We start from the raw sequence: 16,962 nt of genomic DNA, 5'->3' as shown, positions 1-16,962 counted from the left end.
TGATAAAAGGAAAAGAGCAGCAATGTATTAGAATTCTGTGCAGTGCCTGCATGCATGTCTGGCTGTGTACAAGTACCTATCAGTTTAACCTCTTCACAGCACCTGTCCAGCTTCCAAAAAGATTTTCTGGGGAGAAGGCAGTAGTTTCATGGTATGTGCAGGTGAACATGGGGGCACCACTGCTCAGGAAAGACAGCAAATGTGACTCTACATCTGGACTGTGTGTCTGAAAAATGGAACAGCTTCTATAGCTGCTGGTTACCAGTGAAGTATGGGCATATCGGTGCAGCACTTGCATTGCACACCCTAGTGGTGTCTGGCATTCAAAAAGAAGAGTTCTAACAAAAGTTTAAACTGATGATGAGCATTTTATAGGATATTTAGTTGTGCTTAGCTCAGTTTAACTCCAAAGCCAAATACAGTTCCCACAGCAGGGATGTCTCTGCTAAAAATTCAAGCCCTGCTCTCTTCCAGCAAGATGCTTGTATTCCATTGCAAAAGCTCTAAATGAGACCCACTAAGCAAAGGTATCTGATGTTCCTGATGACTCCAAGTTTGCTTGTGCTGTTCCTCAGTGCTTTGGGTGCTTCAAGTTGGATTGTGAGACACTGTCAGTAGGCCTGGGAACGTGAAAGGATTCAGTTCACAAGAAGTATTTATGTGGAAATAGCATTTCCTATCTAGCATACAGCCACAGGACTCCCAGAGTCTGTGTCTTCTGGTCCATTAGCATGGCAGAACAGTTGTCCGTGGTGCAGACATCAGAACAAAACAGAAGATGCTAGGTATGCAGAGTTGTTTCAGGTCTTTTCTTATTAATTAGAAAGCAGCAAGACTGTCTTTCTGTTTGATTTTAAAAGCCTTCTTTACAGATCACGCTGAACACAGTAAGCAGCTCTATAGCATGTTGAATGACTACTGAGCAAGAGAAGGCATAAAAGTAGCAGTTAGAAAAAAAAGTGTAGTGGAAGGCCCTGACATGTGCCAGTGTGCAGATTTAACACTTGAGCATGTATCTAATCACAGTTCCATATTTATCTTATGATGACCTGACTGATCCAAGCAACTGATTTATGTAAGTTTTATACCACTGTGGTGACAGAATATCTTACCTCCAAGTGTGAAGCTGAACCATCAAACCGACAAGGACCTAGCATTGCAGTGGGGTGCCCAACCTTGGTAATAAAAAGTCCAAGTAAAGTGAAGCAGAGATCACTTCCTCAAATAGATGGAGCCTGGTAGGGATTGCACTGAAACAAGTAAAACCACTGTTTAGTGGGCTTTCAGTAGCCCACAAAGGGGTGAAAGATTTCAAGGAGATTAATGGACTAAGTAACTCCTAATGGAACAGTTTTACCACTCAGGAGCTCTGCTCTAGGATGTCACTATTAAGTTTAGTACCTGAAACTCTTCTGCTCTGATCCAGACACTGAACCCTTTCACAGTGGCAGCTAGAGGAACTGCACAAGGCCACACAAGCATCTCTTCCCTAATTCAGAGGGTTTTATTACTTCCAGGCAAAAATTTTATCATCTTATGATTTCATGTTGGGAAAATTCATGGATTTTTCTGTTTCTCACTGTGGCTTATACAATGGCCTAATTAGCTATGAGATCTGGGTCTCTAATCCCTTGCCTGATTCTGACTTTGAATGACCTTGGGTAGGTAAATTTTCATTTCTCAGCTTGTGTTTACCCGTCAGGAAAATACAAATGTTGAATTTTTTTTCCTCACAGCTTTATAGTGAGTCTTACCTATGGATTATTCTGCTGCATGGAATAGAAAAAATGAGAAAACCGATTATGGTAGGCTCTTCCCTTAGGGACAGAAGGATCCATCCACACCAGAACTTTATAAACCTCACTAAAATCTTTCTTTCTCATTCTTCCTGGGGAATAAGAGCATGTGGGTTTGTGAAACAATATTGTTCAAAACAAGGGCAGTACAGGCTATTGATTACCAAGTTGATGTTAAGAAGATAAGAATATTTCCTACTGGTGGGCATGACCTTGTAAAGGATCTTCAAATTCTGTTATGCACCTCCTTCCACACCAGCCAGAGTTGTCACATGCTCATCTCTGGGAGCCTGGGTGTCTTACATTTGCAGTATTTGCTACATTTGCAGAGGAGATAATCAGCAAAATTCCCACTGAAGGATATAATGCACATGCAGGCATATTTTAATGTGATTCCAAAAGTACCAAGGCTTTTTTCTATACTGTCTCATTGGGTGTAGATACTGGCCTTAAGGCAAGAAAACAGTTATTATATAACAGGGTTACAGTTTTAATTTTGGACTGGAGTCTAAAGATGGAGAAGAGGACACAGAATTCTGCTTGGCTGCTACAGGCACCAGGGGTGTTTCAGAAAAGTCATGTGCTGAGAGGCTCACCAGGATGTGCTGGACCATGTGCACTCAAACATCCCTGTGAATACACTTAATAAAGGCAGGAAAGGTTATTAAACCATTTTGCAACTGAAGCATGGAGAGATGAGGTGATTAGCCCAAGGTCTTCCATGACCAAAGACTGAATCTTCCAGGTCCCAGTGAAATACCCTGGGTTGCAGTCTGTATTTTACCAAGTGCATGAGAAGAAGCTCCTGTGGGAGGCCATTCTGCCAGAAACTGGGTAAAACTGAGCACAGGCCAAGACAGCATTGTTGTGCTCAGAGTGAGGCAGAGTTATGTACATAGTGAACCACAGCCTCACACAGAGGTAAGATATTGCTAGTCAGCTGAGTTACCAGCTCGCAAGCTAGCTTGCTCTTCTAGGGACTGGAAGGTAGCATCAGCCAAGAGCACCTGATGGTCTGTATTTTGCATTTGGGTGGGATAATTGTCATTTGCAATTAAAAATGCTGGTGCTAAAATCAAGTAGTAGGGCACACAGGACCCACTGCCCCACTCTGTGCACTGTTGCTGTGAAATGCTGGCAAGATGGGCACAGCTTCGCCTCCAGAACTATCTTGGAGATACCACTTTCATAGTTTGGTAGTGAGTTTTATGACAGTTGCAGGCTTCTCTTCAGTTTCTTGTCATCTGTGGTGTCCTTCTTGCAAACTCCTTGCATGGTCACTGTCTCTTGCCCAGCTTTCAGAAGCAGTGAAGCCATTGATTCCCATCAGTCAAAATGACCCCCAGTTTCTCCTACAGCTTATCAAGACACAGGTACTGCTTGCTTCCAGTGAAACTGCCCACAATCCACTGGACCTTTAGATAGACTGGATCCAGGTTACCTTCTCAGTAGGTACTGTGTTTATGAAACCACACGTGGCCAAGGGAAAGACAGAAGTGAAGCAGGTGGCCAGAGTACAGGGGACAGATGTGTGCATACACATGTAAGGGGGAGAGGCAGAGGCTAAATAGTATGATTGGCATGGGAGGGAGGTGGTGCAAGGAATGAGGTTGACACTTATTCCTTTCAAATCTTACTGTTCATTCCTGCCTTTCACTGCAGCTCGATGCTTAGGCTGCTCTGGCATGTGGGCCCTCATGGCCTTCGAATGAGACTAATGAGGAGGTACTTCACCAACATGACTGTATAAGAATTGCAAGTCTGAGGCAGACATATGGGGGCCATGGCATAAGATGGTGAAGTTGAAGGTGTTGGACTGGTAGAGATAAAATACTGAGGAATGCCATGAGAAGGTTAGAAGATGAAAACTTATATGAAAATGAAGGAAGGTGGGAATAGCATGGACAGAGATGAGGGAGATGGTGCTATCTGGGATGGAAGCTGGGGGGACGCCAGGAAGTTATAGCAAGAAAGGCAGCACAGAATCAAGATGCTTGATGCATGTACCCCATACATCTGAACCAGGGAAGGAACACAGCCCTGCCACAGGTTTTTCACTCATCTCAAGACTAGACTGCTTTCATGACAGGGCAGGAAGCAACCATGACCGGACAAAAAGCTCTCATGGTGGGAGAGACCAAGACATTTGTCTGGAGTATGATGACACACTGCACGTGGGACGTCCTCCTCCTTACTGAGCTGGAGCCTGACTGGAACACACTCTTGGCAGGAGTGCTCTGCAGGCCCGACAAAGGGGGAAGGGGGAAAAATAAGAAAATCGGCCCTGTGCCTGCCCTGGAGTCCGCAGCGAGCCGTTCCCCACAGCTGGCAGAATGAGTAACGCTATCAGTGGTTGAAAAATCGGTTCGGTGCATGCGCACTGCTCTCTGCCACTCATATACACACACACATACACACCCCCACCCTCCTTTTACATAAAACCGTGTGATTAAGACCTGTCCTCTGGGTCAGATTGGTCTTGTTGGCTACTTTGCTGCTGCCAAGCTCCGTCACCTTAGCCGTTTCCTCGCCCGGAGCCCGCCCCACCGCCAGACCCCGCCACCGCCCTCAGCTCCCGGCCCGGCAGTCCGCGCGGGAGGGCCGCCGCCTCGGCGGAGTATTTCCTCTTCCTCCCGAAGGGAGGCCGGGGCGGGAGGAAGGGAAAGGGGCCGGGAGCGCTCCAGCGCGGTGGGCAGCCCCGCCGTCGCTGCGGCAGCGGGCGGAGCGGAGCGGGAGGCGGCGCCAGCAGCTGGCGGGGCCCAGAGTCCCCGTGTCACGGCGCCCGGGAAGCCGCTGCCGCCGGATCCGCCCCACGCAGGGCGAGCGAGGGTGGAGGTGGAAGGAGGCCGTCTCCTCGCCGCTTCTTGTAGTTTTGCCTCCTTCCTGGCCCTGCCCTCGGCTCCTCTCCCCTCGTACCGGGGCTCCGTGCGTGCGGCGGCTGCGGGGGGCCAGGCCGCAGCGGCGCCCGAGCAGCCCGCGGGAGCCCCCAGACGGGCCTGGGCCGCCGCCTCTGGACTAGGATGTCCCGACATGAAGGTGAGCGGTGCGGGGCGCCAGGCCGCGGTGGCGGGGGCGCGTCCCGGGGCCCGGCCCGGCGTTAGGGCCTGGCGCGGCGCCCTCTCAGGCCGATCATCATGGCGCCGCCGCCGCCGGGAGTGGGGCCCGCGGAGCCGGCGGCGGAAGGAGGCCTCAGCAGCGGAGGGCGGCGGCTGGGCCCCGCTCTGCAGTGTCATGGGAGGGGAGGCGGCCGCGGCCGTTACGGCCTGTCTCCCCGCGCGGCCTGCGGCAGGCCCGGCCGCCTCCCCCGCCGCTCCTCCGGACGTGGGGCCGGGAGCCGGGAGGCGGTGGGGAGCTGTTCCGCCCCTCTTCTCCCGCTCCTCCGCCTGAAAGACGGGCGTGCGGGGCGCCCCCGGCGGGCACGGTCCGGGTGGGCGGCGGCGCAGGGCGGCCTGCCGACGTGTCGGCCGCCGCGGCGGGTCAGGTCGGGCACGGCGCCCCGTGGGGGCGGCGCGGCAGGGGGCCGTGCCGGGAGGGCGGCCTGGCACCCCGCGGGAGCGGAATGGGAGCGGGGGCCCGCTTGGTGCCCGAGGTCGCGCCGGGCGGGCGGGAAGAGGAGCCAGGCCACGGTGCAGGGCTTGGGAGAAGAGGTGTGCGGGCAGCCTGCGTGGCCCTGCCGAGGGGTAGCTTGTGTTCTGGTAGTGCCGGGGGCTGCCTGTTTCTGTTTTGTCTTGTGGCAGAGGAAACCAGTGCTGATGTAGTGGCATGTTTGGAGGCGTTAAGAGAAACGATCAGAGAAATGTGTGTGTTTGCCCTGGTCCCACTGTGTTTACCGCCGTGGTTGGTAGTTCAGAATTAGTCAAAAGGAGCAGAATGGAGAGAGAGCTGGAAGCTAAGAAAGGAATTTCTATAGAAGAAGATGGGAGTGTGAAAACAGGAGAAAGTCGCTTGATTTTTCGGTCCTTTCTTAACGGTGGGTAAGGTGCTTGGACTAGTATTGAAATACTCTGTAAAACCAGGGTTTGTCACCTGAAAGGATAACTTTCTGCCATGTTAGGAACTTAATTCAGCACCTCTCTCCATTTTCTCTCTTATCCAATTTCTCATTTCTCTGTTTTACCTAATCTGAAAATGTTTTGACAGAAGCCTTATAGGAGAATTCAATATTTGTGGCTAATTATGTTGGCTTCTAGTTGGTAGGTGCTGGCCAATGGTATATGTGATGGATTTTCAGTGTGCTGTCACAGTTTTGCAGACTTCTTGTCTGTGCAAGTATGTGTGCTTCTGTATCAAAGAATTGTCTTGTCTTCCCTGAATCCACTAGCTTTTTTTAAGTTAAAATTAAGTTAGGGGTAATGAATTATTTCTGTGACTCTCTTCATACACACACACACACACCCCCCCAAATATCTGTTTTCCCAAGAAGGTGGAGATGCTGCGTTTCTTTATGATTAAAGATGCAGTTTCTAACAATAGTGAATGGAGTGACCTTTAATCACAAAGTTGCTGTTAGTGACATTGTGTGTTTATGCAGTCTGTGTCTGCTGTGATACTTGTATCCATGATGCTCTCTTTAAAGTACTGTAGTAGAATACAAGCTTTTTCTAGCCTGAACAGGTTAAAAATACGGTAGTAGTATCATGTGTTTGAACTGTCATAAAAGATGGTGATGTTTGCTAAAAAGACATTTCAGTCCTTGAGCAGTTAAGACAGAGAAAATGTCAAAGTAGTTTTCTTTGTAAGTATGTTTCTGATGAAGGCTATATCATAAGTTGTGATATATATTGTGTGTTAGGTTCTGTTTATAGCAGGAAAAATTGCATTTCCTTGCTTGTATATTTGTTGATGCTTTTAAAAGGAGTGTCTTAACAAAGCCAGGCTTAATACTTTGTTTCTGAAGCAGGTTCATCAGTGTTTGTTCTTTCTAGATGTGCCTAGTTAGAAAGAATGGAAATAATTGTCTGTCCTCATAAGTGAGGGTGAGTTTCGGTAATTTTGTATCACAGATGTAGACTCCTCACGTGTGTATGTGCACACACACACATGCATGAGTGAAACCATGAGAACCCTGTGAGATTAAAAATGACGTCTGTCACTGTGTCCTTGTGATATATTTTCATTAAAAATTTAGTCTGTCTCTTACCTTCTTAGTGAGTCTTCTGTTCACACTATAGATGTTTTATTTTAATCACCTTCAGTTATAGGGTAAGAGTAACTCATATTAATATGGGAGGTGTGCTTTTCCGACTTGATGGAGAAGAGGTTTGGAGACTTAATTTTGCTATAAATCTGGAAATCCTTACAGAATAAACACTCAAAAGTAATTCTTGTTTCAGATCTGTATTGTGTCAATTCACAGCTGCCAGTTTTTGATCCAGTGTAACTAGTTTGGGGAGGGCTGTCTTAGAAGAATACGGTATAGGGAAAAAGCAAGTTTTAATCATGTTTAATAAATTATATCTTTTCTGTGTGTTACCTTTGAAATGGTCCATCCTCAAAGTTACAAACAAAACTTATTGATTGTTCCTGACAGAATCTGGATGCTGTACCAGTCTTATGATGGGAAAGCATGTCTTTGGAAGGGTAAATGCTGGAGAAGTTGGAATTCCAAACTCTTGAGACTTTAAATAGACCAAGAAGTATCTGAAGGAGATTTAAGCTTACTTTCCCTTGAGGTTTCTTGACTGTTTTCTTTGATGTAATAATCCATAAAATACAATTGGTTGTGGGTTTTTTTAAAAAGAAAAAGATTTTGTTATCCTTCAGAAAAATTCTGACAGCAGCCTACCTTTTTACTGTGCTCTTATTTAACACATGAGTTCTGGGCTCACATTTCTCCTGAATTCAGGGAAACACACACACAAACCCAACACATGAGCACAACTACAGATTGAATTCTTGTTGCTCTTGCTTGAAATATTCATTCAGTGTTTGAGAGACTTTGTTAATACTGTTAAAAGAGTAGCTGTTAGTGTTTATCCACCTCTTCCTGTTGATAGTTGTTTCTACTTCTTCAAAACCATTTTTGTTCTGTGATTTGGTGTTAAGAGACTAGCTATTCCCTGCCTTTGGTTTTCTAGAATGCAACATGAGGTCATCCCCTGGTCTTGAATTTCATGTTGTTCTCTTTATAGGATTGACATGCTGTGTTTCTCTGGGCTAGTCCCTCTGTTGAGGAGTATGTGGTGGTGTAATATGTGGCAGCCTATGAGGAGCAGATAGGTAATTTTTTATGCTCTAGAAAGTATATCAGAAGATATTTTGTATATTACACATTTTCTTTCTGTGGACATGCATCCAGCAATGATTCTCTATGGCAGTAGACACCACCCAGGACAGCAGAAATGTAGAGAATCGCAACTTCTGGGAATATCATTAGAAGACCCATTTTTTGCAACTTAGTGAAACTAGGTTGCTGCAGAATTACTGGTCATACAAGGGCCTGGCTGCAGGTTCCGTACACCCAGCAGCTCCAGAGGGCTCCCAACACCACACCACCTGCACCACTTGGTTCTTGGTCTTGCAGACTGCCTCCCTGTCCCAGCATACTTTGTTTCTTATTTTCACTAAGGGACACATTCTTTAAGCTTCAAAGAGCTACCAGCAATTCAGGTGGTTGTTGTTTTTGATGCCGTATGTCCATTTGTCAGCATTTCTTACGAATCAGCAGATCTCTGCAGTTAATCCAGTCCCAGGTGAAGTAAAGTTGAGAATGGATGGTGGTAACAAAGCTAGGAATGGAGAGCAGTGACTGCCAGGAGCATGTGGAGTTTCCAAATGTTCTCGGCTGGCTTCAAGCCCTTTGTATTCTAGGGAGCTGGAGTCTCGGTGCTCCTCTTTTTTGTGGGTAGTATGAATGTCTTGCATTAAGATCTTTAAAAAGAGTGCTTATTTTTAATAGAAGGATAAATAAGTACATCTTAAAAAGAAATACACAGAACTTGGTCTTTGAAATTGAAGAAATCCTAGAGTTACACTTGAATTCATACCAACCTCTTGAAAACAGCTAATGTAAGGGTAATGTTAGCTCCAGTCTTCTAGCTGTACAATGAACAGATTGGGAGTCTGGGCTGATGTCATCTTCTGTGTGTTCATGATACAAAACATAAATAAAACTTTATCCATAACAAACTTTTTGAAAACATTAAAAGCAAGAGTGATTCCTGTCCCTTGTAATTATGCAATAGCTGTGTCATACTAAAGCTGCAGAAGGGTACTACAAACTTCTGTCAAGACAAATAACACTCAGCAGTTGATACATAACTTTTAAGATTTCATGTAGTGTCAGTTATAGAATTGCCACTAAATACAGAATTAATCTATTTTTCCATGTAAAGCTCTTAATTCAGGTAACAAGGCAACATGTTTTTCATACAAAGTACTAAAGATGCTGTGTTGGTGAATTTATAATGAAATATGCATCTATGAGACCAGTCACAACTTGCTGCCTTCTGATGCATTTTAAAACTTTGCTTGCGTCTTCTCCAAACGTGGAATTTTGCTATTCCACAATACAGAGTAATCACAAATTCTTCTGTATTTCTGTTACTTAAATCTATTTTGTAGAAGAATAAATTCAGATTAAGTTGTATGTGTAATGTAAAACAGTGAGGTTTTTTGAATTTGCACCAATATCTGAAGCATTTTCTAACTTTGTATGTCAAAGTATTTCATACTGTTGTTAGTTTTACTCTGTGGTAGCATATTAATGCATATAATTACAGGTGTAGTGCAGTATCTGAAAACAAGTTAGTGTGATAATTTAACTAGTGAGAGCTATGTTTAGGACAAAAAGTGTTAATATTAAACATAAACAACTGCAAATGTGATTAGAAATACTGGGACACAGTAATTTGCTTTATTATTAAGCTGTCTGCTTTCACTAAGAAATTGAATCATCATTTAATAATTAATAGACCTGGACACATCAGTGATATTTTAACTGGCAAGATACTTACTGGTTTTGAGAAAGCTAGGTTTTCATTTTAAAAAAGGCTTCTGGCTCTGGTGGTTTAGGAAACATGTTGTGTGTGAACCATATGCTGCTGTCCCTGTGGAGTCTGTGAACAAGGTCCTCCAAAAATACGTGTAGAGACCATTTTTTCTCTCAGAATTGTGATAGGAAATAATGCCATGGATCGAATATTCTTTGGGAAACAGGAGAAAAAGAATAGATTTAAGTGATCAGTGTTGACAGGTTGATAGCCAGTATCTTAAGCAGAAAAACTGAAACAGAACTGTGATACTTTTAACATTATTGGGTGAGGATGAAGAGAGACGACAATGGTGAAGTAACTTCCAAATGTTGGTTTGAACTAGTGATAACTAGAAGGGATTCAGGGGAAGTTTAGAGAGCCATGCAAGTTGCTTGAGCTGTACAGGGCAAATAAAATTTGTACACGTTAAATAAAAAGAGAGCTTTTCAAATACCTTTGCTTGTTTACATTACTGATAACACTTGAGGAGGAGTTCTGTGTGTCACTGTTCTTTGTTGCATCTTTATTGTTACTTCAATTACTGTTAAGAAATGCAAAAATGAATAGTGATTAATAACAAAAGTGTTATGACATTCAAGAAGCTGCTGGACACAGCAGCAGATTTGAGGAATAGCACTCGAAGTTGGGATGTGCCAGTAGTTGGTTGCACAGGCAGCACTAATTCAACCTTCTTTGAGTATCTGCATTGTGTAATTACGCAGCTGCATATTATCTACTCTATACCACTCCTGCCTCCTTTAGGGTTCACAGGAGTGTTTTGTATGTTAGACCACTGCTCTGTGTTTGGGAGTGTACCACAAATGAGCAGGTAGAGGCATTGCAGAAAGGAAGGATGGTTGAGGTGTTGACAGTGGACCTTTGTTGTGAAAGTTGGATCGACCCTCCTGTCCTCTGCTGCGGAGTTCATGTGAACTGCCAGGCAAATCACTTCAGCAAGAATTCAAGGGTGACTATTAGCTGTTCGTTCCTTATGCTATGAAGGCCTGATTCGGGATTTTGGAATCTGAGCATTCATGACTGCAACTGTAGTTAAGGAAGCAATAAGATTTGAAGATTTGAAAAACACTTAACTCTGGAAAATCAAAGATTCTGGCATCTCAGATTGGGCAACTGGATTCAGTGGACTTGCAGTTTTAATCTTTACATGCCTTGTTTTCCCTCTATTTTGGGAGAAGGAAAATACTGTTTAGAAGTGTTGCTAAAGTGTTGTGCATTGATATTTGTGCTGCGCTGTAATACTACAGAGAAGTGCTTGCAGGGAAAAGGCAGTGAGAAAATCCATAGTCAATGCAATTTTTTCCAAGTGTGTGATGAGTAAATGCTCAGACTGAGGAGTGATGATAAATAGAGACTTTTCTGTTTGTTTACTGAACACCATATGCCCTGGTGCACTGAGGTGGTATTTTTCTAGAAAGGAGTATAATTGTGTTAGATTGCATTGCCTATGGATTCTGATCATGAATTGATAGGAGGATACATATATCTTAATATCAGTGAGGTTGTGAATTTTTGTGGTTTTTGTTCTTGGAATCATTTAAGCTAAATTCTCTACACACGGTGCATTCTTCCCTCTACAGGATTTGGAGTAGATGAGCAGATTTGGTAGCTGTAGGTTCTGAAAATGGGACTTGTAATGGAGAAGAGGTATACAAGCTTAACTATAGGCAGTAGTGTCCCTCATCCATGCAGAAACACTGTTAAGGCACTATGAGCAGCTCGGACATGCTGAGTTCAGAGAACTCAAAAAGAATGCTGTTAGTGACTCAGGACATATATAAAGGGGAATTACTGCATGGATAGAAACTGGAAAGGTGTTTGTCAGGCTGATACGGAGAGGGATTCTGAAAGAGAGGCATCATCTGTGTAAGAGTATGTAATCTCCCTTTCCAAGTACAAGAACAAGGTATTTAATGAATTCAAGAGGGTGATTAAAAGTGAAGTGCTTTTTCATACAGTATGTAATGAGATTGTGGAGAATTTTTTCACTGAAGGTTCTTGAAGCTACCTAACTGCTCTTTGTCCATAGTTGTCAGAATTGTATTTCAAAGGTGTGTGCAGGTGACGGTTTGATTTCTGTCACTTGAGGTCATTGGTTGCAGCTTGGAATTAATTTTTAAGTACAGATAGAAGTCACTGGAGCCTCCAGCGTATTTGGAAAAAATGAATTGTTTTCCCCTAGGTTTTTGTGAGAATGTAGTTTGAGCGAGTGTTAGGGGGAAGATGGATTTGTTTGTTGGAATTTTAATTTTTTTAAATGTTAAAATACTTAAATAACTTTTTAAGGCTTAGCATCTTAGTCTATGATTTGCTTTTGTATGAGAATTACTCTTTTTATTGCCCATTTGTCACCCTGCAATGAGTTTTGTGAGTGTGTTAAGTCTTTCTATTGTGATTGCTTTATTTGGAGATTCTAGGAGACACCCCATTTTCAGTTGGAGACCTGGGTAAAACTACTTTATTATAATTTAAACAGGGAACCTGGACGTAGGACACCATGATATTTCTCCCATTTGCACATGGGATATCAGGTAGAGATTTTATGTCTTGTCAGAAGGCACTTAAGAAAGTCTGCTAAAGATAGGAATTAGTGGTCTTGTACACCATTGCAGTGTTTTATAGATGCAAGTCTGTTCTTCCTAGTTTTTGACTCATTGTGACATATACTGTTTGCAGCTATCACTTTGTACAGCTTCCCTATTGTATTTTAAATTTATTTTTAATTTCAATATTTGCATAGAATTTCACATTTTTATCAAAATACTGTTGATCCTGTTCCACATTTGATTTGGGTCATCCCACCATCATTGGTGACAAAATCCAGCTGAAGAAAGACATTAGTTAAAAAAAAATCAGTTTTTAAAAAATATATTGCAAAAGTAAGATGAAGCAACAATCAAAGTTTAAAAAAAAAAAAGATCACAACTCCATTTGTTTTCTTACCTCAGGTCAGATTCGGTCTTCCCCCATCACTTCTGCCACTTCGTGGTGCCAGATTCTTTTTGGGAGGCAATGTTTCTTGTCTTGACTGACAAGAGGTGCTGTCTCTGGTAGGATAAATTATCTTCTTTGCTTTCCTTCTTCTTTGTCTTTGAAATCTTTTACCCTCTTATTTCCTTATCATTGCTCTTCTTTCCCTTCGCTGTGGTCTCCCTCTCCTACTTTCCTCCTTAGGGTGCTCTAGGGTGGGATTTTCAAAAACAACTGGAGAAGCTGTAGACCCATATTGGGTTAAGTACAAGCCTGCCTCTATAAGCCTCTTTGAAAAGCAGAGCTCTAGTGTTTCTTGGTAGCACAACTAGCCCTCACTTATTTCAGAAAATAGCTATTGCTGAAAATGTGTTTAGGCAGCGGTTTCTCTGACCTATTACATAGACAGATTTGTGTTTTGTTTTTGTTAGGGACAGGTGGCTTTAGTAGTGAAAATTTTACTTACTAGTCTAGGTTATGACTGATGAATTCTTTAATTATTTGTTGAGGAGAGTCATTATTCACAACACTCTTCAGTAACAGTTGATTCTTAGTGTAAATGGCGTTTAAGGTCTGACTTCTTTTGGCTTATTGATACTAAAGCAGCCAGTATTCTTGGCTGAAGGTGATTACTAATACTGTACTTTGAGACTGTATTTACCCTAAAAAAAAAAGTGAAAGGGTGATGTGAAGTCTTTATGTATAAACAGTTAGTGTAGAAATTAACATGAATTAATGTGACAGATGGGATAAAGTGGTTTGATAATATCAATATTCATATTAGGAATGTAATTTTAAACCAATTTCTAAACAAATTCTGTACTTCTACAGACCAAGAGAGTTGTTCTCCAGATGCTTGATAGTATGGCAGGAACTTCAGAGCAGCTTCTGGGAGTAAGCACCTGGGTGTGTCTCTAGAACAACATCAGAATTACTTGGACACTGAATGCAGGTGTCCTGGAGGTTAGCTGGATGGAGAGCTGTGCTCTGAGCTGTTAAACAGGTGATATTCTCTGGATACCTATCTCAAGTATCCTAGCTCCAGCAGCAATAGATCATACAAGATTTCCAATGTCAGAAGTGTGTTAGGATATAGTCATGTAAGGACTTTTTATGTGATTGTCAGTAACTTCTGTCTTTAATTCTGAATAAATAATTCCGGGAAGAAACAATGTTCAGTTTTACTGGTAATATACTTTTTGCATCTTATCACTTTGTGTGTGTATTAACATGCTTAGAAATTGGTGATCACCTGTAAAGAATTTGAACTGTTGCGAGTCTGACTTATAAACCTTTGTCAGTTGGACATCCTTTTGTGATAGTTAGAATGAAATTAGCTCTGAAGAAATCTGTGGCTTGGGCACAAAGGCTTGTCTGTGCTTAGGGTACCATCATCTCACTTTCACTTCAACAAAGCAAATGTTTGAATTATTGCAAATATTTGCATATGCTTTTAATATACGCAGTAACAATGAGATGTGCCTAACACAAACAGTGTTTAGTGTACAGGTATTATGTGTATATCAGTATGCAAGCTGAGGTGTGGATTGTCTCTGCAAGTGGAAAATTTCTGTAATGAGAAGCACCTTGTGATTCACTGATGAAATTGAGTCTGAGAGCAGCTTCACCAAGAGTAATAGTGGTAGAACACAGGTCACAACTGGACAGACATAGTTCTACCACTGCAGTTTCCAAAGTTTCTTCTGACTTTATCACTTTCCTTTCTGAGAGTAAATAAGGCCAGTGACTTCATCACCTGAATTATTGATAGTATTATTTTTTCACATGTCCAGAGTGGACTCTGTCCCTAAACCTAGCTGTGGAAAATGAGGTAAGATTGGGAATGAGAATTCGGGGATGCTCTTGAAGACACCTAAGCTTTGCAAAAGTAAGCTATAGAGAATGCAGAGCTTTCTACATCATTACTAAACTTTTTTGAGTCTAGATGTTCATAAGATAGCTCAGGTGATCTTGATTCTATACCTGTCCCCTGTTATTGATTGTACTGTTCTGATAAGATGAAAATGTCAGTTCGTGTAGTTTGATCTCTTGACTGTGCAGTTTGAAGTTGGTTACTTCTGCTGTAAACTGGCACCAGTTGTATTTGTTAATTATATTAGATACCTTACCGATTTAAGATGACTGAGTGTTGGCTTAGGAGGAGGTCAGATACATTTTTCAACTCTCTTCTCCCTTGGTTATCTTCAATTTTGGAAAACTGCAAAGGTGAATAAACCTATTTGCCCTCCTGAATGCAGAAAGAATGGATGCTATATGATCTGCAAGTATCTTCTCCCAGATTGTTTTGGCATAAGGCCTGTGAATTTCCAGGCAGGATCGGAGAGCATACCAAATGTTCCTTATTCTGGAAGACTTCTGTGAGGAGCTGAGAAAACAGTTTGAGATTTTGCTATAGAAGAGTGGCTTTATAAGTGACGATTTGTAAGTAAGATTGTCTAGAATAATTGACTGCTGTTAGAATTTGTAGTGGTAGAGGTTGCTATAGATAAACGTTCTTGTGTTATTCCAAACTGCTGTGTGAAGTTTATTTAGAAGCAGAGGATCTGCAAGATACAAATTCTCAAGATTAACTGAAGATGTCACATGAGAAAAATAATTTAAATGGAGGATTTTAATAGGTTGTGTGGTTGTTTTGTAGTCTGTTATGATATTACCCAGCTCTTAAGTATTAAAACCAGTTACTGGGAGGTGTCATTCTCATTGTGCCTGAAAACTCAGTTAATATTTTGTTCTTGGAAGCATTAGGAATTCAAGGAAACTGACCAGAAAGTTGGAGTGGATTGTTGAGAGTTACATGCCAGAATACAGTTGTCTAGCCATCAGTTAAGTACTTTGGGGTGATAATTGATTGAGGTGCAGGACTCCAGACTCTAGCTCTGAGGAATACTATGATGTATTTTTTTTCAGAGCAAATATTTCATGTCAGCAGCTGATGAATTGTTTGTAGTGCTTACATTAAACTTTGTGTTGAGCTTTTTCCAAACCTGTTTTTCCTTTCTTCCATTGTCCTTACTCACAAATTAATGCTTTTGAAGAAAGCAGATGCTTTCTTAACTTGTGTAATATGACATTGCATTAAAGGTCCCTAATCTGTAAGATGACACTACCTGCATGCTCCTTCATAGTGCTAGGCAGTTGGAGATCTTGGCATTGTATAGAAGTTGTAAAGGTCCATACTGTAGCTTCTTCAAGTTAATCCAGGAACTCTAGAGAAGCTGCTGGGACTCTAAGGAATGTCTCAGAAATGAGAAGCTGCAGAGGAAATACTCTGAATGATCTGATGACCTATATTCAAGATGAAGCAGACCTTAGGGGTAAAAAAAACTAAAGAAGTTGTGTGTAAGTAATAAGGTTGCGAATACTTCTGTTTTCCTATTGCAACAATTGTAAGGTGTCTTCTAATTGTACACAAGAAAAATGGACTTGCTATTTGCTGTACTGTAGGCTCTAAGTTGCTGTATGTGACTGTTAGCTGTACTGGAAGATGCCTGCTAATCCAAAGGAAAAAATTCAAAACTACCTGTAAAATATAGCCTGTGTGGACAGTATTTCAGGTGCAGTGTCATACTGAAAAATTAATGTATAATTGTAAACTTTGGGAAGGTAAGAGGTGCTTAACTGCTTCTGAGTTTCATTGCTCTGCTGAGAGGTATATCGGTGAAGTAAGGTAACTGTGAGCTTTAGCACATGCAGTTTGGAGGAAAAGCAGTTAACGCTTGCTGTTTCCTGTAGGAGCTGGTGCTTTGTAACAGTGGATAGAGTGCTCAGAAAACCTGTTAAAGTAACAGTCGGCTTAAAGTTGTACTAGGAATGTGGACATTCTGTTCTGCTGAATGGGTTGAAGGTCTCTCTTCATCCTTGCTCCCCAGTGACCACCACCTTGAAGGCTGTCAAGGTAAATGGATAGTTTCACACTCATACCCAATCTCAGTTATGGGTATCTAGACTAGAAGGCTGTGCAATTTTAGTGGTAAAACTGGTTGCATGTTTTACATGCATTCTCAGATCAAACTTGAGAATTCAACAGAGTGTGCAGTAAAGCAGTCTTAAAAAAACCTGTGTGTTTAAAGAAGGTACTAACTATAGAAGATGCAAGTATCAGGGTGAATGTTTTTGCTCATAAACGTCTCAGAACTTGAAATAGCTCAGCAGCTTAGTGGGCGAAAACTACTATTCTATGTGGA

At 42.3% G+C, this 16,962-nt stretch overlaps 1 protein-coding gene across 1 annotated transcript in view; it reads left to right on the top strand.

Moving 5' to 3' along the window:
- LOC141918813 (E3 ubiquitin-protein ligase KCMF1-like) overlaps positions 1-16,962 on the top strand; it is a 60,782-nt gene that overhangs the window by 329 nt on the left and 43,491 nt on the right. Inside the window, 2 exon segments of the mRNA XM_074813661.1 lie at positions 4,269-4,512; positions 4,514-4,832. Of these exon segments, the coding sequence (XP_074669762.1) occupies positions 4,269-4,512; positions 4,514-4,832 (563 nt within the window).

This window comes from Strix aluco, chromosome Z, assembly GCF_031877795.1.
Source record: "Strix aluco isolate bStrAlu1 chromosome Z, bStrAlu1.hap1, whole genome shotgun sequence".
Lineage (NCBI taxonomy): Eukaryota > Metazoa > Chordata > Aves > Strigiformes > Strigidae > Strix > Strix aluco.
This window is presented reverse-complemented; position numbering and strand designations above follow the sequence as displayed.